At 42.1% G+C, this 22,555-nt stretch overlaps 1 protein-coding gene and 1 long non-coding RNA gene across 4 annotated transcripts; one reads left to right on the top strand and one right to left on the bottom strand.

Moving 5' to 3' along the window:
• Positions 1-269: 269 nt before the first annotated feature.
• Positions 270-21,956, bottom strand: BEST3 (bestrophin 3). 3 transcript variants are annotated; one of them, XM_068669221.1, is made up of 10 exons: positions 21,607-21,956; positions 18,236-18,405; positions 16,412-16,506; positions 15,580-15,813; positions 10,298-10,452; positions 9,510-9,587; positions 8,962-9,114; positions 6,087-6,167; positions 4,904-5,055; positions 270-2,946 (listed from the first exon to the last, which is right to left on the bottom strand). In XM_068669221.1, the coding sequence occupies exons 2-10, from the start codon at positions 18,385-18,387 to the stop codon at positions 2,040-2,042; spliced, it is 2,007 nt and encodes a 668-aa protein (XP_068525322.1). In that variant the 5' UTR covers positions 18,388-18,405; positions 21,607-21,956; the 3' UTR covers positions 270-2,039. The 3 variants fall into 3 exon arrangements, with proteins under 3 accessions (XP_068525322.1, XP_068525323.1, XP_068525324.1); XM_068669222.1 differs by lacking the exon at positions 8,962-9,114; XM_068669223.1 differs by lacking the exons at positions 16,412-16,506; positions 18,236-18,405 and having other exon boundaries at positions 21,607-21,954.
• On the top strand, positions 4,882-8,253 carry LOC137849519 (uncharacterized). The gene is made up of 3 exons (XR_011091927.1): positions 4,882-5,015; positions 6,988-7,126; positions 7,457-8,253. It is a non-coding gene; the product is annotated as an uncharacterized lncRNA (long non-coding RNA).
• Positions 21,957-22,555: the final 599 nt, after the last annotated feature.

Raw genomic sequence — 22,555 nt, 5'->3', positions numbered from 1 at the left:
AAAGTCAGGCCGAGTGTGCAGGGACCACCCCTCTCTTTATTCTGATGTTATCTTATCTCTTTTAAGATTAACACCATTTGCTGGGCACAAGCTGTTGTTCTGACATATTTATCTTTCCTGGCCCTATTATCTCCTCAGTCCTTTCCAGCTTTGCCCACTTCTGTAGGTTTTCCTCTCTGGTCCTAGTAGACATCGAGCTGATTTGCATGGTGGGTCAAACCTTTGCCAGAAGTGTTTCTTGACAGTTCAGTACAGTCAAGACAACTGCGTTTCTCAAAATAACTTTATTCATGCAACAATTCTACATTGTTCACATTGCCGGTGAACGTGAATTGTAAATTGTTTGGGGTAGCTAAAATAGTCCATTTACCATGCTAAGGCAAATAGTTCACCAAAAGAAGTGCCTAAAAGAGCATGTAATTCCAAAAGATAATTTAATACAAGTCAGAACCCGCAGATGTTTGCAAAAGTGAGATAACAGACTAAACGAGAGGAAATTTTTCTGATAACTCAGCCCAGCAGTAGTTCTTTATTATTATATTTATATTATGGCTAACCTGGAGATTGCCTGCTGTGTGTGAAATGTTATTTGCTTATTGCAGAATATACTGTGAGAATTCAGATCTGTCATTCCTACTTTAACATACATCTGCGTGTAATAGACACCTCTGTGGGACTTAACTGAAGCTTATCCACTCAGTGGTTACTGGATGGCTTCCTTTGGCCTCCACTGAAGAATGGACACTGTTGCTGGGCCAGGGAGTCCTGGCAGAGTGAGTGGGAGAAGCAGAAAAATCATTGCTCATGTCATGCTTAACGGCCTGGCAGAAAGCATGAGTATGTGGCCTAGGTAGCAGCCAGGCCAAGAGGAAAATGATGGAAGCTGAGCAGAGCTGGACAATGAGAAGCTGGGAAGGCTTTTGCAGGCCTGGATGTGATGAGATAAAACCCACTGATGTCTGGGTTGGGGAGGATGAGCACTCTGCTCCCACACCTTTAACCCTGGTGGAATGAGTAGGTGTGGTGGGACCAGACCCTCAGTGAGGATTTGTAGGAGAGTCATCTCTAATCTCTGGCTGAAATCATCTTTCAGAGGGAAACACAGTACCTCAAGCTCATGGTCTGTGAGGACAGAGTTATATAAAAAGTCAGATTTTCTCCATAGCTGCTGAAAATCCTTTCTATATATGCCAACTGAAAATCCCTACAAGAGTGGGGGAATGAGATCAGTTGCCTCTGCAGCTCCCTACCTCTTGAGAGAGTGCCACAGCCCCTGGGCAAGCTACATACATCCTCCTTGGAGCAGAAACCAAGGCTCAAATCTCCAATGCCCAGCCATCAGAAGATTTACATCTTCTTCATCTTCTCTTTTTCTTAATTAAATATTTTATCCCTTTTTTTCCTTTATTTTTTTTTTCTTTTCCCCCCTCCATCCTGTAGTGGCATAGCTTCAGCAGGAGCAGATCAGGCTCTTGCCCCCACAGGCCACAAGCAAGGAGCCTGATTTTTCAAGCATCCCTCCAGGCAGTGGGAGATACCAGACTGAATCCCTCCAAGCTGAGGGGGGAATTGAGCCCACACCTCCCCTTCCAGCTGCTTGACTAGAAACCAGAGCTGTTGGCGATCTTGCAAGGATGTTACAGGCTTAAATCTGAATGCATGGCCATCAGATTAGATGGGAGTGTTCAGGGTGGATCCCTGAACAAAGCCACCTCTGCTCTTCTTTGCCTTAGTGTTTCCTCTAGGTGAGCCTAAACATCTCACTGCTGTGTGTGCTGCCTGGTTTGCATCCACTTCTGAGGCTCTCAGTTCTCTCCATAAGTGTTTTCCCCACAGGGTCACAGATTTGAAGCAAGTGACCAAATGGCTTAAAGCATGTCACCACAGTGCCTCCTGTTTAGGTGCCCAAATCCTCTGTTGGATCTTGCTCAGGACTTGTCTGAGCAGCATGCCTGCCTTTCTGCACTTTCCAACAAATCTGTGTGAGAACCATTTTCAAGAAAAGACAAGAAGTTCAGCCAGAACCAGAAGCAGCACTGTCAAAGTTTTCTTTCACTTTTCTCATTAGAAAATTCTACTATGGCTGTTTCTTTAGTGTCCAGGTTACCCAATAAGTGCTGCATTTCAAATGTCTCTGGAGCAGCAGCAGCAGTAACATTTTTTCCATCACTTAAGGTCCTTTGTTGTGAAGTTGTCCCAGGATCTGTCACAGGAGGTGGACCGTCAGCATTTGGCATTGTACTGGGACTATGGAAGCTCGGTAAACTCCATCGCTGGAGGTTTCCCTCATGATCTGTTACGAAACCAGCTATGTTACTACTATGGGGCTCATGTTTGGACTCCCCTATCATGCTAGGAAGTGACTGATGCACGTCAGAGTCTGGGAGGTATGTAGTCATTTCTGGGGGGAAGAAAGGGAGGTCCAGAAGAGTCACGTCTGCCTCAGTTAGGCTCCTTTGGAGCTTCTCTTCTGGCATGCCTGTGGTGCTCTCTGTTTGCAGAGCTGGTTTCCCCAGCACATCAGGTGCTTTCTCCTCAACTTCAGAGATGATGACCTCGGGAACCGGCTTGCTCGTCTCAGATGAGGTGTCACTGTCATTGTACTGCGTCTCATTCCTCGAGGTTTCAGTTATAGGGCCTAGATCTCTGCTGCTGTGGAGTCTGTTACTTCTTTCAACTCCTTCATGTTTCTTCTTGAAGCTTGAGGTAGAATGTCTCCCCCTTGTGTGCATTTCTTGCAGCCTTCTGATGTGCCCCTTTTCATCCGCTGGGAAAAACACCGAATTCTCACTCGTCTGCCGATTGTAGCGCCGGTGAGCAGGGGATGAAGGACTCTCATGGACGCTGAGAAACCTTTTGACTCTTCTCAGCACTGAATGCTGTCTTCGGTGTTTCTCCTCTTCCCAGGGCCACTCTTCCCCATAGAGGAATTCGGTATCAGCCAGCCTGCCAAATAAACCAGGTGGTAGGTGTTATTTGGGATTAGGGTAAGGGAGTAAAGAAACCCTGCACAGTGCTGTAGGCCTTCAGGCAAATGAGAACTTCAGGTTAATGAGGATAACTTCTGGTTAATGAGTACAACTATTGTTTCATCTGCCAGGCCATTCACTACATGGTAGAGACCTCGTCCATCCCAGAAGACAAGTCAAATTAGCTTGGTTACCTGTCCTAAGGGCAAGGATTGCAAAAGGACTCAGGCCAAACCTGAGGCAAGGAGCTCAGGAAGGAAACACTAACCCAGAAGGACAGAGGAAGTTTCATTCTGCATTTGTGAAGATGTTAGTTTAGGGGACTGGAGAAGAACTTGGATTTGGGCTCAAGATTTATATATATTTGCTTTCAACTTAGACGATCCATCAGACCTTGTTTGTGGAGTCTGCAAAACTAACTAGCTCTTCTTTAGAGAGCTGTATGCAGAAATATTTCAGAGGGGAAAACAGTTAATAAGAAAAGCTGTTTGCATTTCATTGGGGCTAACATAAAACTATTCTTCATCTACTATCCCTCATTTTTGTGGAGTGCTTCTTATTAAAAAAAATGTTCTCAGACTTAATAATGTTTCTTATATTCTACATTATTTTTCTTGTGGTAATTACAGTAAAATAAATTATATTCTATGGATTTTTCTTCTTCTCTTTTGGCTATAAAATAGTTTTTCCAGAATGAAAGAACTTCTGAAAAGGCTGTGTGTGATAAAACGAACTGATATAAAGCTTTGTTCTTTGTATTACAAGGCAAGCAAAAATGGAAAAATAAGAGGAATGAGAAAACATCAATTTCCTTTCCAAGACCAAATGAAGCAAAACAAACTAAAGCAAAACAAATCCACCTTTTTTTTTTTTCTTTGTTTTGTTTTGTTTTGATGAGAGCTGGAAATTTTTGAAAAAGTTGAAAACTTTTTGAGATATACTTTTAAGCTACAAAAAAGACTGAAGTTTTAAAAAAGATTTTCAGATAAAAATGTTTACTTGTCCTCGTATTTGCTTAGGCGGGATGGTATTTACTTAGGCGGGATGGTATTTACACCTACTGTCTTGTTTTATATTAGAGCATGTCACAAGTGTTTAAACTTAACATCTTCTAAGCTGACTGGCCTATCACTGCTCTCTAATATAGGTCCTGACAACACCCGGCAGTCCTATAAACTCCCAACACTTCTTTATAACAAGGGTTATTGTATTGGTCTTAGAAAATATCTCCTCTTCTTTATCCCTTCACAAAATCTGACCATCCCAGCTTACTTGCCTAGATTATTAGTCAATGAAAAGCCATACAACATTTAAGATGACTTCTTGTTTATCTTCACAAAAATTTGGACTAATTTTATCCAGCAAGGTAAAAAGGCATCATCTGCTAATTGCACAGGCAAAGGAATAGCTATTTGGGGTGTATGATTAAGCTGTAGTAAATAAAAAATTATTAATATAGCTTTTCACTGTCTTCAGGTGCCGTCCTGTACTCAGAGACTATCAGCAAGCCCCCCCCCCAAATGTAATCTGTTCATTAATTAGACAACGTGTGCCATGGATGCACAATTTGTATGAGCACGTGGATTGCTGAGGACATCATCCTGTCAACACAAGCCTGTCCACCCCCTCCCAGTAACATAATTTCCCATCTCAGTCTTCCTCATTCACAATATCATCACATCCTTAAGTCCCACGCCTCTTTATCACATTCCCACAAAGGAAATGGTCTTAATCAGGTGTTACAACCTGGAACTCCCAAGGCAGCTGCTCCAAATGAGCGTCAGCAGGGAGGACCAGCCTTTGGGGACTGGTGAAGGTGCAAGCCACTGGTGCCAGCCCGCAGCCCTGCGCAGAGTGTCCGTCAGCCAACAAAGGTACTGGGCTGCCCTGGTGGTAACCTTTCTTATGGCATTAAGGACTTCAGTGCCACTCACCCCATTTCAATAGTCGATCCAAGGAATGACGGAATGCAGTAATCAGCAGCTGCTTTTGTGTAGGGCGGCCGGGCAGAAGAGTCATTCCAGTAAATATCTTTCTCCATCCTTGGTAAGTTCATGTGCATCTCATCCACCGCCAGAAGTGAGACCTTAGATATTTTTTGTATAAATTTTGTCACGTTCAATATATGACAGCATACAAAATAATCTGCTTTGAACTCACAGACTCAATATTTGTTTCAAAACCCTTTAAAGTGTGCCATGTATGGTGTCCTAGGCAATGTGAAGAGACTCGATGTTATTAAAATACATCCCAAATAACCTCCTACACCCACAAAATTCTACATTTTATTGTAAATTGATTCTTCTGTGCTGTGAAGATATTTCTTTGGGATTGAAGTCCTTTCCTTACAAACCATGTGGTTAAATGGATTTGTAATCCTACGTGCTATGGGCAGTCTGTGCAGGGCGTTAACCATGCTCCTTAAAATGTTCCACAAGTTGAGGAGCTTTTTGATAGGCCTTGTCCACATTTTAACACCTGCACAATCAAGAGTGTGACTGTCCTGATTTAGGGCCTTGAGATATATTTTGTAAAAAGGGTTCTCTGTCACCCTTGCACACGAAGCCTGAGGTAGTGTTAAGCCAGAGACCATCTCTGGCAGGTGTGAAGGCCTTTCCAACTTGATTTGCTTGATTCGCTTTATATTCAGGTTTGCTTTTCCTGCCCTTGCTGCCCCTAAGTACAGTCTCTGAAGTACCTAGCACTGATATTATATATAAATATATATATATATTTAAGGAAGATTAATATATATTATTGTAAACATTAGACATTCAGATTAGCAGAACATGTTTTTGTCTAGATGGGAATAAATGGCTTTTGTATTTTGCAGGATTAAACATTATTTGTTTTTCCTGGCGTAAAATGAGCTTAAAGTTGGAGGTAGTCTGTTCGTGCGTTTAGTCAGGCGGCAAGCAATGCCAAATGCCAAAATTGGGGTGCATCAGATTATGAAAATAAAACCTGGGGATTATAGCTATAGGTACACCTTCAGGGAAAGAGTTTGTTTTGATGACGCTTGTTGCCCTTAATTTGTACCTCGATGTAAGAAATGGGATTAAATGTGATGATGATCTATAATGCGGTAAAGCTGGAAGTAGAAATAACAACAGCAACCTGCAAGTTTCGATCGATGCACCAATTAGTTTCAAAATCATCATCATCTTCTCCAAATGGATTAATAAGTTGTTCTGCGACCTGAAAGGGAAAGGAGACAGTGTGAATGGAGGTTGGCAGGCAATGTCAGGACTGCTGCTTCAGAGAAAATTTGATCTGATTTTTCTCTCCCTCCCTGCCTGTCACTTGCAATCATAACACGGGCTCCAGTGTGATGTTTTTGCCAGTCGAGTGAAGGAACAGCTTGCTTTCCCCATGGATGCAGCCCCTGGTGTCTCGTTCGTGCTGTCAGTCATCATTGTCGGCACTGGCCTACAGGATTGGAGAAACGTCCGGGGCACTGTGATTGTCATATAAGATATTCCTTACCTTCCCTCACTGCTGTCTTGGGCTGATTTAAATTAATGATTTAGCTGCTGAAGGCTCTGTTATTGCATTATGGTCTACGATACTTCACCAGCCCATTCAGTTAATATTTCCCAGCAATGCAGCTGAAGCCTTCTGGAAGGCATACAGCTGCATTTTGAGCCCAGGCCTGGATGCCAGCCCCTAGCCGCTCCCTATTTTCCTAAGGTAATGCTAACTGCATCCCTCTGAGTGTTTTTGAGGAAAAGCAGTCCACAAAAATCCTCAAATATAATGAAAGCCGTGTGTCACGTTAGCCAAAGTCAAGATCCTGGAGATGGCCAGGGAGCAGTGGTGAGGTCCCAGCTTCAACATGGCATTGAGCAAAGAGACTGCAGGGTTAAACAGCCTCCCTTGTGCAACTTGCTATGGGCTGCTGAGATCTAAATGACTTATAATAGCAAGGCAGTCTCTCTGTGGTTATTTATTCACATGTGCCTCATGATTAAAGACCTCTCAGCTGCAACATTAGCTAATCACTTGCTGACTCTCCTAGGCCAGCAGTGGAAGGTGAAGAATGAGGTGCTGAGAAGACCAACATTATGAAAACCTCATTGAAGGCAGGAGGAATGAAAAGTAGACAGGGGACGCCTCTGCTCAAACCCATTGGTGTGCCCCGGGGCACTGGATTTCAGGTACGGCCATGTAGCTGCTGGAATCGGAGTGTGCCAGAGCACAAATGGTGCTGTGGCTCTCCAGGGAAGACACTTGGCGTGAACTCAAGAATCACTGCTCCAAAACCCACTGCAAAACCTATCACATGGGCTAAAAAAACACAGTGAGCATGGTCAGGACAGAGGGAACAGCAGCAATGGCCTTTTCCTGGCCACTGGCCTTTGTTGTCTGGAAAGGAATGTAACGCTAGACAGCTAAGGCCTGTATTTGGACGGCCTGTCTATTACAGTAACGAAAATGGGGATTTAGCAATGTCTCACGTGACGGGAAACCTTGTCCCTGTATTGCAGGTATAACAGATCAGGCCTGAAGCCAAGGAATGAGCTCAGTTTCGCCATCATTTCTGAGGAACTGCCAAGTTACTGGAAGTCAATAGTGCTGGGCCCTTTACACAATCTGGCAGCCGAAGCCCAACGCACTCAGCAGGAAATGGGCTTTAACCTTCAGAACAGAAATATCCCGACTCTGTGGCTCTGCAGGTCTGAGGGAGCATTGCTGATTTTAAATCTGCTTTTTAAAAGGTTCTCCTCCCTTTCATTGTCTTATGCAGAAAATTTCTCAGTTATTATGGCATCCCACACCGGCTGTTGCCTGGAGCTGGCTGGGAGCCTCAAACCTAACCGGAAAAGATGCTACTGACAGCCTTGGGTGTTGATGGAGGGGAAGGCATTGGGCAGGGGAGGCAGGAAGAACAGCATCCAGTTTTGTAACTTGCTAGTAAACCCCTGAAAGGCAGTGCCTAGAGATAAAGCCTCTATTCTGCAACTTCAAAGAAAGTCCATGATGAATACACTTTAAAAAGATAGGAATTTAAGTTCTGTAGGCATAGGCATCTACCCTGCTATTAAATGTTTGCAATCCTTGCAAAACCCTTGCAACACACCAGCTTGGTATGCTGCCTTCTTTTGCCCTGCCATTGTGAGGTGGCTGTGGGATGAGGGCTCTCAAAATGGAGGTTGTAATGGGAAGAGGGCTCTAAATGGCCAATGTTATTCCATTTATTTCCTAACAAAAGTGAGCTCAAAGTTTCTAGCTATGATTATTAATCCCAAAAGGAAACCTAATGTACAAATTTGCTTTTCATTCAAACCTTGATACTCACTGCAGAGGAAAGAACCAGTGTGAGGTGTGTGCTTTAATTACTCATCTATCAGATTGATGACGGGATGTTAACTGACGAGGCATCAATGGGACGATGGGTAGCATCCAAGTCCTTCCATAACTCTTTTTTAATGAATGTTTTTATGCGGTGGGATTGTAGCCAATATTAGCTGCCATGTTTGATAGCCATCTGAAACTGGAGACCTTTAATTGCCTGCGTCTGATTAGTTAACAGTAGACACTAAAGGCAGGCTTTGATCCTAAGAAGCAAGTATGATTTAGTCCCGTTCAACTCATGCCAGGTCTGCAACAACAGTAATTCCCCACTGCACAGCAGAGGGGGAGAAAACTTTTTTTTTTTTTCTTTATTTTATAGTCCAAGTCCTGGGACTGGATTTTGCTGGATTAATGCTTCCTTGGGGAGCTGTCACTGCTCTATTAATAAAATGGGCTCTTTCAGGTTCCCAACAATTTCTTACAGTAAGATCTGTTGAGTGGAATTAAAAATGTATTGGATGACTTTTTCTTTATGACCACAGGACACTCTGGGCTGAATCCTGCTTTGGTATAACTCCATTAATCCTTGGTGATTTTATAGTGTGCCGTGAATCTGACACCTTGACTTTGGCTCTGACACCTTCACCAGCTCACCCAGGGAGGGTTCCCCCATCACCTTCCCAGAAAACTAGTTTACCTTGAGCCATCCTGCGTAGAAGAAGAACTGTAACAGTGTGAAGATTGGAATGTAAAGATCTAAGTCATGTCCCTGATACCCTTGGTCAGTATCCAAAAATTGGCGCCCTATCAGGCAGGCAAAGAAAAAAGTATAGACTGCAAGAGTAACAACCTGCAAAGAACAAAACTTAATTGGAAACATGTCATAATACAGTCTTATGCATAAGGCATCACATATCCAAAGGCCTCTGACTGCCTTTTGTAATACTATTTACAAATCTGTAGAAAATGTTACAAATAAAGAGGCCACATGAGTAATTATGGCTAGGAAGTAGACCCAGGAAACAAAAATTTTGGTGCTTCCCCGCTCTCCAGATTATGCAAGGACTTCAAAACATCTCTACATTAAACACAACTTAAATATTTAGCCAGGCGTCCATAATCCAGTGGGACTCAAGGAGTGCCCAACAGCCTGGAGCTGCCAGTCAAGTCTATGGACATTTGGCACAAATCTCCCCTTTTATGGAAAACGTGTTTCAAATTTTGTGAAAGACACCATCTCAGTACCTGGGTATAGACCAGTGGAATTCCAACCCAGTCATAGCCAAACAAAAGGCTACACCAAGACCGGTACTTATTCATCTCCTGAATGGGAAGGGAAAAAAAAAAAAAAAAGGAAAAAATAGAAACAAACCCCAATGAACTTAAATGGCATCAATTCTGAATGATAAACATTTTGTTACAGTTCATTTTTATACATGTAAAAGGACAGGGAGACAAGAAAGTGTAGTATAAATTGATTAAATTATTATATCCAGCAACCCATTGCCATGCTTGAATATTCACTTAATTTATGGAGTTTAAATGGTTTAAGTATGTTATCTATTTCTTCACAAATTGTATTTTGTTTATATTTATCTACAATTTAGTTATATATGAAAGAGAATGTGTTCTATCATATAAAGGATGTTTGGCCATGTAATAAAATATTCAGGGAGATTATTTTTCCTGAAACTGATATTAACATTTTCAAAATGCCAAATAATTCTAAGATATTTTTTTTCCTCCAGCAATGGACCAAGTATAAATTTACAGTGAGGCTAGAAGAAATCTTTACTCATCAAATTGTTGTTTCAGGTAATAAATACCTCCTTAGTCATATAAATACAATCCCAGTGCACTGCTGCTGTGTGTGCCTGAGTGTACAGTGGTGCACAGAGAAAAGTGGTACAGACTTTGAGTAAGATCATTTAGATGACTGGAGAGTCATGTGCACTAAATCAAGTTGTGTAAGTGAAAAGCTACCGCATAGCAATTTAATACTAGTTTTCTGTAGATTTACTTTTTCTACTTACATTCATTAGTGTCTGCAGATCCACACTGTCTCGAATTCTACCCTCTTTCCGTGCCTTCGATGCCAAATTTCCAAACCAGACAAAGGGAACCCAGTATTTTAGGTGGGGAGACTTGAGGTCATCAAATATTTTTCTTTCATATCTTGTCATAAAACCTGTGTACAAACAACAGCAGCAACAACAAAAAAAGAGTTGATTTATTCTGTGCAGACAGTGCAATTTATGTAATGTATTTTGAATATGATTATGTTCATATGATATTTCCATAGAACTATGCAAAACACTAATTATAATTCTAAATAGTAGTCTCCTTTAAAAAAAAATATTCCAGCATGACTCCTGCTTAAAAGCAACTTCTTTCTGCACTAGGTATCTGAAAAATAATCCTTCTTGATCAATATATGCAGCAATTTGCTATAGCTCTGTTTTTCTATGCGACTGCTGACATACTGTAGATGCAGATAATACTAAGGACTGTACAGATCACTCTCTAGTTTCATATCCTACTTTTAGAAAAATAAGGAACTGGATAACATCAGTCAATAAACTATCACTTTTCAGCAGCGATGGCTTTTAGCAAGATGTCATTATACGTTGCAAGGCAGCCCGGCGACCTTCTGATCCTGATAATTTTTTGGTAAATCTGCAATGAAGTGAGCAAGCCAGGGAGGACGCGGGCATGTGCATGAAACATAGCACAGCAGAGAGCGCCCCTTCTGCCAGTGAAATGCTCCTCTGCCAGCCTGTGTTTCATCTTTGGGGTTATGCAGGTAAGTGAGGAGAAGGAAGAGGAGCCATGCAGAGAAATCCTGCTGCTCATGGTGCACTGGGCCATGCTCTGGGGCTGCAGGCTGAAGGCGTGCTGCACTCTGCCTGGCAGCCTGCCTGGCCCTGGCGCTGGGAAGGCGTTATGTTTCCTGCAGGGATAGCCTGGCCTTGTGAAGTCCTGCTTCCCTCCATGGTGAGAAGCTCCAAGGGCAGCCAGGGCTGTGTTTGACAAAATCTGTGCTGCCTGGGATCAGCATGGGGGCAGCTGGCTTTTTTGAGCAACACCTCAACCCCTTTGGGCTTTGTGGGTAGGAAAGTTCAGCTCTGCTCTGCTGTCCTCCTTCCACCTGTGGCTTTGAGAAAAACAACCTCAGAAATCTAATGACAGGTAGCCTCACATTTTCTTTTTTACGAATCTTAGATTTTCTAGTATAAGAGCAATCTTTAGGTTTGAGGATCTCAGTTTTTGCTCAGGTGGGTATAAGGCCTCTTTTGCTGTGTTGATATTAGAATTGAAACAGGACAAAGATAGTAACAAAGCAGCTCCAAAATAAGTGGCTCATCCATTACTACAGGTTTAACAATAGATGGAGTGCTGTAAATTCAGTTTTGGGGAACTGAGAATGGAAGTGATTTTCTTCTAGTCCTTTAGCTAGTAGCTAAGAGTTGATCTGTTGATCTGCTCTTACTAACTATGGTGATGATACATGAAGGTGTGAAAAAGAAATATATACAAACTTCCACAACTTTTTTTTTTTTTTTTAATGTGAATAAGCTAAGAGCAAAAATTTGTTAACCAAGGTGACCTCTGTAAACACTCTGTTATTGACACTAATGCCACTGCTGTACAGTTGCAATAGTACAGCACAGGAGGTGCGAACACTGCACGTACTTGGAAGGAGCACAAGGATGGTACACATTGCTGTTGGGCTAGAAGAAAAGCAGGTCAGCAGCAAGATATGGTATTCCTGCAGAATCCTGGAACTTAAGAACAGAGTAATATACAACTTTTAAAAGGTGCCTGTGTGGTTTGCAGCCAGCTCTCATAATAAGTTGCACAGAAATAATTGGGTGACTGATTATTGACCTGCTAGCCACAAATCCTCCTGACTCCTGAAAGTCAGTCTTTAAGGCTGCTTTTAATTTTTGGCTAGACATATTTCTTATTATAGGGCAGGAAAAGGTGTTTCTCTCATGCTGAAACAGAAGGAATATAAAAACAAATGACAGTCTGGAGTATGCAATTCCCTGGAGAGTTTCTGGGAAGTCATTATCAAGAAGGGCACAGCCTGAGGGGTTCATGAAGAAAAGCAAAGCTCCAAGAATCAGTGGAGCTCTGCACTTAAACTGGGTACCTTTTTGTTGAGAAAAAAATAAACATCACTGTTCTTTTCAAAGTAACATTCAAGTTGCCATTATTTCTAATATAATAAATGGCATTCATGTTTATATTAATTAAATATTGTCTTTGATGGACATTAATAACACCTAGAATACTTATCACAGAAAAATATTTCCTGCTAGCAAATGTTACAGCAACACAAGCAATACACAGTACAGAATTGCTTATTGTAATTGCAGGGGTAAGAAAGCACCTTATACGCCATGAATTACAGGAGAGGATATTAAACCTCTATTATTAAACTTAAACAGCTTCTAAATATGTTCATCTTATTTTTATCTAAGAGAATTTAAAGAATTAACTGACAAACTCTCTGAACAAGAACATTGGAACTGGAAGACTGGAGCAGTTCCAGAAAATATTTGGCAAATACTCTGCCAAGATCTTGAAAAGGGTGATCTAAGGAATGATAGGGCACTGAATACTTGCAAAAATGTGAAAAGCTTGACACGGGATACAATCAATAAAGAATGAAAAGACAATAACGTGAAGAGTATTAGCCAAAGTGATCTTATGGAAAAAGTATTAACGAGAATACAAGTCTGGCTGGAAAAAGTCAGTAGTGCTCTCCCTGAAATGATTCACGGGGTATTCAGGGCTCCCATCAAAATGGGATGGATTGAGGCAAGACTGGTTCAGGGTGCCCATGTCAAATACTGTAATGGCTAGAGGTTAGAAGAAGGAACTGATCGGTGGGCATCTCCCACATCTCCACAGTGTGCTAACAACAATCAAATATATATGTTTCTTTATTCTCATCTGAGAAAGGATTAGTTAGGTACTTCATCCCAGTGGTGGGTCTGGGATTGTGTACTTCAGTCAACAGCAGGTAGCCATGTCACTGTTTTCAAACCTCACGTTTCTCTTCAGCACCTCCTATTTGGTTTGGGTGGCTTGCTGCCCAGCAGTTGACTCATGTTTTTCAAGATTCACGTTCTTGAGCATCCACCTTTCCTCTCACAACTTGAAACAAATAGGGTTTGAAAGTTAAGGACTGCCAGGCATTTGATCCTTATGGCGTATGTGCTGCAGTACTCAGCATCGTGATGTCATGAGTCTGTGTGAAATGCCTGCCTACAGTTCCATAAAGAATGGTAAAAATGAAATGAAAAGCTTAGAAAATAGTTATGAGGAAGATCCAGAGCTGAAAACCATACCTTGCAGGAAGAGACTAAGGAAGATGAAGCTCATATTTTTTTTCAAGTCTCTATGCCCTCTGCTAATAGGTAGTTATTGAGAGAAAATGGTGTTTTCACCTAACTAAAAAAAAGAAAGAACAACCAAAACCATTTAAAAATCCAGTGAACATGAAAATGACTGCATGCAAGTTCAGGCTCTGAATGAAATTCCACTTTTCAACAGTGAGTTCAGTGTTGTGAATGCCAGCTCTGCGGTGTATTCTCCATTGTAGTCAGCTGAATTTTAAATCAGAGCTGCTTAGATTCCTAGAAGGTATTACAGTTCGGTCAGAAATTGCAGCTTGATAAAGGAGGTTGTGAGTAAGCTTTTCTGCCGTGTGTTGTGGATGAGTCAGACTAGATTATCATTGTCCTGCTCTCAGATTTAAAATCTACGAATTTAAGCAGTGCATTTATTGAAAAGGGAGATGTGTAGCAGTAGTTACATTATGGCAGTTCTCAGTTTGAGAGCAAAATGCAAAATCGGCACAAGTTGTTTCAGTGATGCCTGCTCTGTAAGTATCAGATTCTGCCACTCACGTTCATATTAAATGTTGCCCTCCCATGCAGCCTGTTATATAATGCCGCAGGGAATTAGGGAGGGGATAATTGCAGAGTGCTGTCTTAATCACTGGATGCTCGTAGTAGCAAAATATACCCTCAAGTGCTCAATACTGCATCAACAAAAATTCTGTGGCACAATGTGCATAAGGACCTACACAATCTGTACTGAAATCCACGGAGCTGCCTGCCAATTCTTAGTTGTGTAGTGTATAGTAGAATGTTTTCCACTGTGCAGAAAAAAAAAATAAAAAAATCTTGTTTTCCAGTCTACAATTTTTGTACAATGCTGCGACATTTTGTCTCTTTCAGAACAGATTGTCTTTAGCAATAGGGAGGCAGAGCTGGATTAGCCTGCTGGAAATGTGGTAATTTTCCAGTACATGCTAGAAGCAGATTGCTTGGAGAGAGCGACAGAAGCTTCCTTGACCTCTCACAGGCTCAGGTAAACAATATTTTTGAAAAGCACATGGAAGAGAACTACAAAATTCAACTGAATTTTGGAAAAAGAGTGACAACACAAATGATTTTTTTTTTTTTCTAAGATCAGTGCATTCTGCATGGATTATTTTTTTCAACATCCAAAGCTTCTTACACATATTTGAATGTGTATATGTATATACACACTGCATATTTTAACTTGCTACAACTTTGCTTACTAATCCATGCCAAAGGAATAATTTTAAGAAATGTAAAATGTTCAATAAAAACATATCTCCTATTTGGAAGAAATCACCCAATCTCTATGCTGGGAGAATAAAGACATGTTTAATACTTAGTATATCTATCCTTGAAAAACTAAGTTTAAGGTGAGGTTGTAAATTCAAAGAAAAGTCCCAGAGTTTGGGATATTCAGAGTATATCCCAACCAAACTGTGACCTATTCAAACTACTCAGAAATAATTGAGATGAAACTGTATTTGTGATGTGTCTGTGGTAACCAGCCCCTGATGCACTAGACCCTAGACATTGAGACAATAATGGATAAAAATTCAGCACTCCTAATGCGTTATATGACATCACAACTACGTCAGTTTTCACGCCTTGGAAAACTTTGTACCTGCTCCAGGTGCTTGTTTGTTGGGGACAGACCTATTGCCTCCACAATATCTGCAAAAAGATCCATATGGGAGTCTCCAACTCATTCTGCTTTCTGTAGGGCCACTAGATGAAGTCTTGAAGAACACTAAAGGTGTCCATCTAAAGGCACTTCAATTAATGCAGTGGCAAAAAAGTGGCATTTTTACAAGGGTTAGCATGACAGACACATGGGGCCAAAGAAGAGAGAAAACATGAATGTGGTTCCTTCCTTCCCTGTGCTCCTACACATGAGGGAAAGAAAAAGAAATTCTGGGAGAAGGACGCAGCAGTACCTGCACCCACCACATGGTCCATGGTGGGAAACCTTTTGTAGACGGCTGTGCTCACGGAGCGAAAGATGAGCAGAGAAGTTAAATTCACGTAGCGCATTAGAGTCCTCCTGAGCAAGCGGCCGTATTCATCTCTTCCCTGGACACAGCTGGAGATCAAGAACATCAGTCGGTCTGGCCATGGCAAATTCACAAACTGGTTCCACCACCGGTTCACCACCAACGTGACATAGAAACCTGTGGGTTGGAAGAATAAAAAGGTCCAGTCCCTATCACGGCTTCTGCTTAGCTTACCTTGATTTACATTACAGGGCATTATTCATATCACTAAGCTGCTACATTTCCCAGAATAAATGCAGTAAGTCATGTCAAAATCAGTATGTAATCAATACTTATTTAGTAGACACTGCAACTTAATGACCTGTTACATCTGAGTATCTCATACAATGTTAACACAAACTTCCAAATTTCCTTTTCTGCAGTAGCCTTTGAGTGAATTTAGTGCTTTGCAAGGTCAGGCACAATGTACCAGTGTTAGTGGGCACTATATATATTTATATATATGTTAAAATGCTCTTTTGCTGCAATATTAAGAACTTGAGCATAAATGTTGATGTGACAAAAGCAACCTGAATTTAAGGAAACCTGCTGGAAGCCGATGACTTTACTGTGAGCCTCTAATCTCCTGTATGCCCCTTAGCTCTGCAATGCTTCCTTGCACATACACTTACAAGATACTTGGACAGAGACAGTGTTGGAGAATAATTTCACGTGTAACCAGTACTTAGGACAGAGACAGTGTTGGAGAATAATTTCACGTGTAACCAGTACTTACCAAGCACGAAAGTTACTGGGATTTGTTCTGCATATTTGTCACAGTAAATTGATAATTTTTCAAAGAACCGTTTTTGGCTTCCTGTAAGAAAAAATCTGCAGCAAAAATAAAATGTATATGTCCTTTTGCAATATTCTGGCACTACAAAGTGCAAATACATGCAAATGATCATATAGTTGTATTTGGGAGCAAGCTTGGCTAACGTCTTCAAGAAGATTCTTAAAGTGCTGAATGGTTGTACCATGTAATAAAGAAGCTAGAGAAGACTATTATTCTCATGGTCCTGCTGTTTTCTCGTGACTAATTCGACTGGCACTGCTAATTAGAGTAAATACATCTTTAGAATTAGCATGCTATCTCACCCAGACCAGTGATGATAATAAGAGGTAAGTGAGCAAGCAGAGCTTGCTCTCATTTTCCAGAGGCCTGCTTAACGAAAATGCTAAGGTCTGTTTGAAGTGCAAAAAAGTTGCTGATTTCTACTCACTGTTATTTGAAAATGCCACATTGTTGCAGCAGTTTTTGCTCTTACTCCTGCAAAATTTTGCTTATCCACAAACTGAAAAACACAACTGTATCCGTCTTGTAGTGGGGAAAATATTCATCAGATGATAGAAAATTAGTGGAGCACAGCAACTTATTCCCATGGAGAAATATATCTAATGAAATACAGCAGGCTTAAATACAAGCAATTATTTTATTTGGCTCTATAGGTATTACAGTTATTCTTTGATTTCATATAAAGGGAACACGTGACAAAGATTTGGTGGATTTTGCTTACAGTCATGTAGTCAAAAATGTGGTATATATTAAGTGCTTTCCATGTCATATTTATTACAGTCTTTAATTGCCTAACTTTTCAGTGAAACTAGATTAATTTAAATGAATGTCAGACTTCATTTTTTCTTACATATTAATACTGCAACTTTCTTTCTGAATGTACAGGTATAGACCACTGAACATTGTGTGAATGTGGTCATTAATCACAAACAAACTGAAGCTATTTTTCCTTGTTACACATAAAAAGAAAACACCGGGGGCTAATTACAGATTGAGGCAAGATCTGAATCATGGTTTTGATACACTTGTGTAGTGCACTTCATCAGTTAAAAGGCTCTCTACATTAAATGGTGCGTTGCTTCTGTTTAATTCACACCTTGGTGGAAGCAGTAGCTCCCCTTCTGGCCTGGCCCTCACGGGTGCTGTGTTGCACCCAGATAATAACCACAGCGATTTTCCAGCTAGTCTTGCTTGTCCCTTTGCAAGCTTGGATCTTTAAAAATAAAGTTAGTCATGCCCTCCTACCTTTAAGGATAAATTCACCTTTCCTGAGAAAAGACTATATGACCTGCCCCTCAAATTATTCACTTCAGTGTCATCAGTGAAATTACCTCTGAGCAACTGGAGACCAATTCTGCAAGCAAGAAATGCCTATACTCATCATTCAAAGCAGAGAGGCGCACACAGTGCCAGAATGATAAAGGCTAGATATCACGGGCTACTTATGGGTATTATTAGTTAGCCTAACTAACTAATTTAGGCTAACTTATTTAGCCTAACTTCAGCAGAAGGGTTGCTCAGCATTGGCAGAAGGCTGAGAGTGGAACCAGTTGAGTGCAATAGACCATATTTTATTTACACTCTACGTGCTTCTTCTGGATCTATGAAATAAATGTGGAAATGAAAGGAGATTACAAAAGGTTCGAGGAAAGGATGACAATTATGTGGCACCCCCCACCCCAACCAGTCACTCATCAGCCTAATGCTACAAAGTGTGAACCTTCAGTATAACATTTAATGAGATGTCAATTGGAAAGAGTGTACCTGTATAATACACTTATCGCTGTGTAAAGAGTAGCAAAAACAATAAATTCTCTGTACAGCAATTTGTAGATGCTGCCTTTCCACTTTAGGAGCAATCTGTGAAATCCAAAGAAAGTGGCATTTGCTACTTTGCTGGAATAAGTGACTGTCATCGTCTTGGCAGGCTGTGCCTAGAAACAGTGGAAGAGAAGCAGGAAACCAATAACATTTTAGACAGCGTATCCTAACCTGAACGCACACAGATATACACGCACAAATATACATATAACAGTATACCTAAACATATGCTGTGTGTTTCTATATGTAAAAAGAGAGAAAAATGTGAAGATCTCATGGTTACAAGCCCTGCTGAGCTGCAGGTAGATGGATGCAATGTTTGGTTGGCCCCGGCCACCACCCAAAAGCAGGAGCCAGCGCCAGATGTGGCTGCCCGCCTGGGTGGCAGTGGCAGTGTCAACGGGGACACATTACACCTCCGAAGCCTCTGCTTACTCCCAATTTTCTCCAATCTGGTGCAAGCAGAGAAAAGGAAGCAAATTTGCTTGAATTTTTCCCAAACTCTGTCAGAGCTCCAGCAGCAGAAGCAAAGCTGAATTCACCAATGTACCTTCCTCCCCAGCCGGTATTTTTAGCTGGCTTTGGTAATTACACTCATCGAGAAGCAAATGAGATCTGGAGACGGCTTCTTTCATTAACAGTTACGACAGCAGCTGAGATCGGCTGGGGAACCCTGTTATTTTTCTCCTTGGCAGCTAGACACACTCAGCACTACGCTGGTGCTTCAGCACTGCATGGCCATGCAAAAAAAGCCACGGGGTTGCTCAGGTAGACAGCATGCAACACCACGTAATTAAAGCAGTGCTAAAAGCATACTGGCAAATATTTTACACTGTTTTTCTTGCTTACTCGGTGTAGGGATGCTACAGCAACTTTTCTGTGCTTGCAGAGAATTTAACTCCAAATAGAGATGAAAGCACTTTTGTACAGCATTCAAGAAAAGGAACAAACAAGACAAGCACAAAGCCTCAGGGTAGTTATTGTGTAAGACACTAGCCTAAATATTGTTCTTGTACGCATTTTCTTGGTGCCAGTGTAGGTCACTTACTCTCAGAAAGAAATATGAACCCACAGTTAATAGATGGCTTGATAGTGTTTTATGTAACTTGGCTACATCTCCTATGCAGAGCATAAAAACAAGCCATTAAAATTCAGCTGTAAAAGTGCCACTTTTTCTTTTAGTCACCATGGGAATCAGCAGGGAAAAGACACCATAAGCCTCCTATTACTGACAGACTGTCTCTTCCCATGTGCCGAATGTCTGCTTGAGGTTTGCCAGCTTGAGCTCTGAGACTTTTGTTTTGGTATTGTGTTTTTTTTTTTTTTTTTTTTTTTTGGAGATGCATGGTTTATATTCCTTAGCATCCAAATCCAAATGATAGTTTTTCTGCATCTCAGACTGGACACATCCCTTTAAATGTTGTTGTTGTTGTCATTGAACTCCCAAAAGTTAAATTCAGGAGCCAAACTGACTGGCTGGCATGCAGAGGCTAGGCCAAAGGGTAGGAATGGGGTAGAAAGATGTTGTCAGCATCACACTGAGTCTCCTGGGACGGCTGTAGGAGGCTTTAACCTTGCCCATAATGCCAGGCAGTGTGTGTGTTCAAACAACACAGTGAAGAAGTGTCCACCAGGGTCACCTGTCACCAGCTCCAGCACCCTGTTAGCTGCAGGGCTGTGTTTTTTCCCCCAGCTCCCTCCCCAGTTTCTGAGATCTGTGCATTTAGTGTGTTCCCCCTGGCTTTCCTCTACAGCATCAGTGCCTGCATGGTGCCAGAAATCGACACTAGCTCAGCAGGACAAAATGGGTTCACCCCCTCTAAGGACCTGCAGCAAATCCTGCCTGGAAATGCTAGTGGGTGGATTTTGGCTACAGCTGCAGAGCTGTAATGATAATAGGATTCCGGATTATGAATATTTCCCCTGACATTAAGCTGGGAGAGGGGAGTTTTCTCCGTGAAGTGCAATTTGCCTGCTTAAGTTGAACAGCTACATTTCACTTAATCAGATTCCTGCCATCTCTCTTAGCACTTTGCTTGAAGTCCTTGGCTGTGAGTAGAAAATCTTCATGTGAATGTGGGAGGCATGGGCACCAGTGGCTTTTAATTTCTGCCTCGGAAATGGGGCAAATAAAAGTGAGATTCTCACAGCAATTTCAGGCTGTGGTGCCTTGGTTTTCTTGCCTTGCCTTGCCTGGGATGTTCTGTATTTTAGTTTCCTGCTAAGCAAATGTGTTATTGAATGTTGATTGTTGGGCTCATACAGGGGTTTCAGGGTGAAATGTAATGTCCCAAAATACACCTTAGGTCAGATTAGGTGACTTGAGATCACTTCAGACTATAGGAACTATGACAGAGAGCAATGTGTCTGTCTGGTTAGATCTTAGCAAGTATAGATTTAAAACTGCACTTGTGTTTTTCCCCTGTGAACAGCTACCACCACCGGGGTACTGCACACACACATTTAGGCAGCAAATTTTTGCATAAATCCTGGTGCCGTGGCTGATTCCTGTGTGGTGGTCCCAAGCCTTTGGGGCATGGGCAGCGCTTGCCCGAGAGTCCTTCCAGCATTACTCATGGTCACAGGAAATTAAAAAGCTAAAGCTGAGGCTGACAGGAAGAGCGAAGGATCACGATGCCCCCAGCACATTCCTGCCTGTCTTGGCTGGGGCCACAGAAGGAGAGGGCACTGGATCGGACACCGCAGGAACTGCTGCCATGCAAGACTGTCCTGTTAATCGCCTTGCCCTGGGCTTCATTAGCAGATACGGGGCTAGGCTTTCTGCTGGTTTGGATTTGTGAGCTCCGACGACGTGACACAAGTTATACCCATTTTGTGCCTGCAGAAACTTTGGCTCACATCCGCGACATTGCTTTTCCTTTGGCTCAGTGTTTGCTCCCTCTCTGAAACTTTCTCCAGCCTGGACCGAAATGTGAGGTATATATCACTCCACTTGTGCTAAGATCATCAGATGTCCTGAGACATAAATGCCTAAAAATAAAAGATCTTTTTCCCCGCTAATATTGAGCCCAGTTGTAAATAGGATTTTTGCCTGGCTGAGAATTTCAGGATGCATTAGAGTTCGGAGAGAAACCACAGTAAAAAATAACAGCAATCAGCGTTCCCTAACTGACCATTAAAGAGACATTACAGAACATATAAATAAATAGTGCCTCTGCGCAGACCTACCCTTTGTCATTGTGTTATCTGATTTATTTGTTTATGGTATATTAGAGAAAGCAAGCGAGAGAGAGAGAGAGATCGGCGTTAAGTCAGACACAAAAGTACATCAAGCACGCTCCATGCCCACTGACCTGCTATTTGGATCTGGCAATCCAAGCACGAAGGCAAATCCCGGACCCTTCCTCTTGCTCAGACGTCCCAAACAGGGCACCCCTTGGGGCTGGTGTAATCCCTGGGCTCTTCCCCTAACCTGAAGCAGGGGATCGCTTCCACCGAGCCCCGGGAGGAGAGGACTGACAAGCACAGGGGTTAAAATGTCTTTCCACTTCTGGAAGGCTGTTTTTGCCAAGTCCTCTGTCCTGTCAGTTACACAGGGAACAAACGCAAGCAGCAGCAGCAGCAGCAGCTGCTGATCTTGCTCTTTTCTAGTCTATAATTATAACGCCGCTCGCCGTCGGAAGGACCCCTTTCATTTGGATGCAGAGCCTTGCCACGGCTTGGCCAGCACCTCCAGTTTTCTCCATTTTACTTCCTGTCCCCAAACTGGGAAAGGCGAGGAGCGTTTTCATCTGGGACCTTAGAAGAGTCACCTCCTCAGACCTAGCACTGACTGAATCTAACCAGGAAGACCAGACAACCTGGACAAATTTGGGACAAATTTAGGGATGTGCCCCAGCTGCACCTGGTTCCCACCCTGCAGCACATTGCTGCTCTCCCGCTGCCTTGAATTGGGAAATGAGGGCAGCAGGGCCCTCAGAGCCTCCCATCCCTCAAAATAAATGCAGCGGCTCTTACCAGAAGTCCCATCAGGCTCAGTGAACCTGTTCACGATGGCACATTGGCGGCTTTGTGTGACTGGAGGGAACTTCTTCCCCTCTTCCCCTCTGTAAAATGAGATGGACTCCCTCTTTTATGACTCATGGCATTAAGAGGGAGCTGTAAAAGGTGACAGACTGTGAAAGCCCGTGAGAGGCCATATAATGTTGCCATAAATCTCTATGGAGAATGAAATAGTGTGGCTGCGAAATAAATAAATAAATAAATAAAAATTCCAGGGGGAGAGAGTAAGCAAGATTTATG

The sequence above is a fragment of the Anas acuta genome, chromosome 1, assembly GCF_963932015.1.
Source record: "Anas acuta chromosome 1, bAnaAcu1.1, whole genome shotgun sequence".
Taxonomy (NCBI): Eukaryota; Metazoa; Chordata; class Aves; order Anseriformes; family Anatidae; genus Anas; species Anas acuta.
Note: the sequence above shows the minus strand (reverse complement) of the source record. Positions and strands in the feature narration are given on the sequence as shown.

Coding starts and splice junctions, on each gene's coding strand:
- BEST3 (XM_068669221.1), bottom strand. CDS start 18,387: ATGACAGTCACTTATTCCAGCAAAGTAGCAAATGCCACTTTCTTTGGA. Junction 15,814..16,411: donor CCCAGTAACTTTCGTGCTTG/GTAAGTACTGGT, acceptor TCCAACCCACAG/GTTTCTATGTCACGTTGGTG. Junction 9,588..10,297: donor ATCTGCAGACACTAATGAAT/GTAAGTAGAAAA, acceptor CTTCCCATTCAG/GAGATGAATAAGTACCGGTC.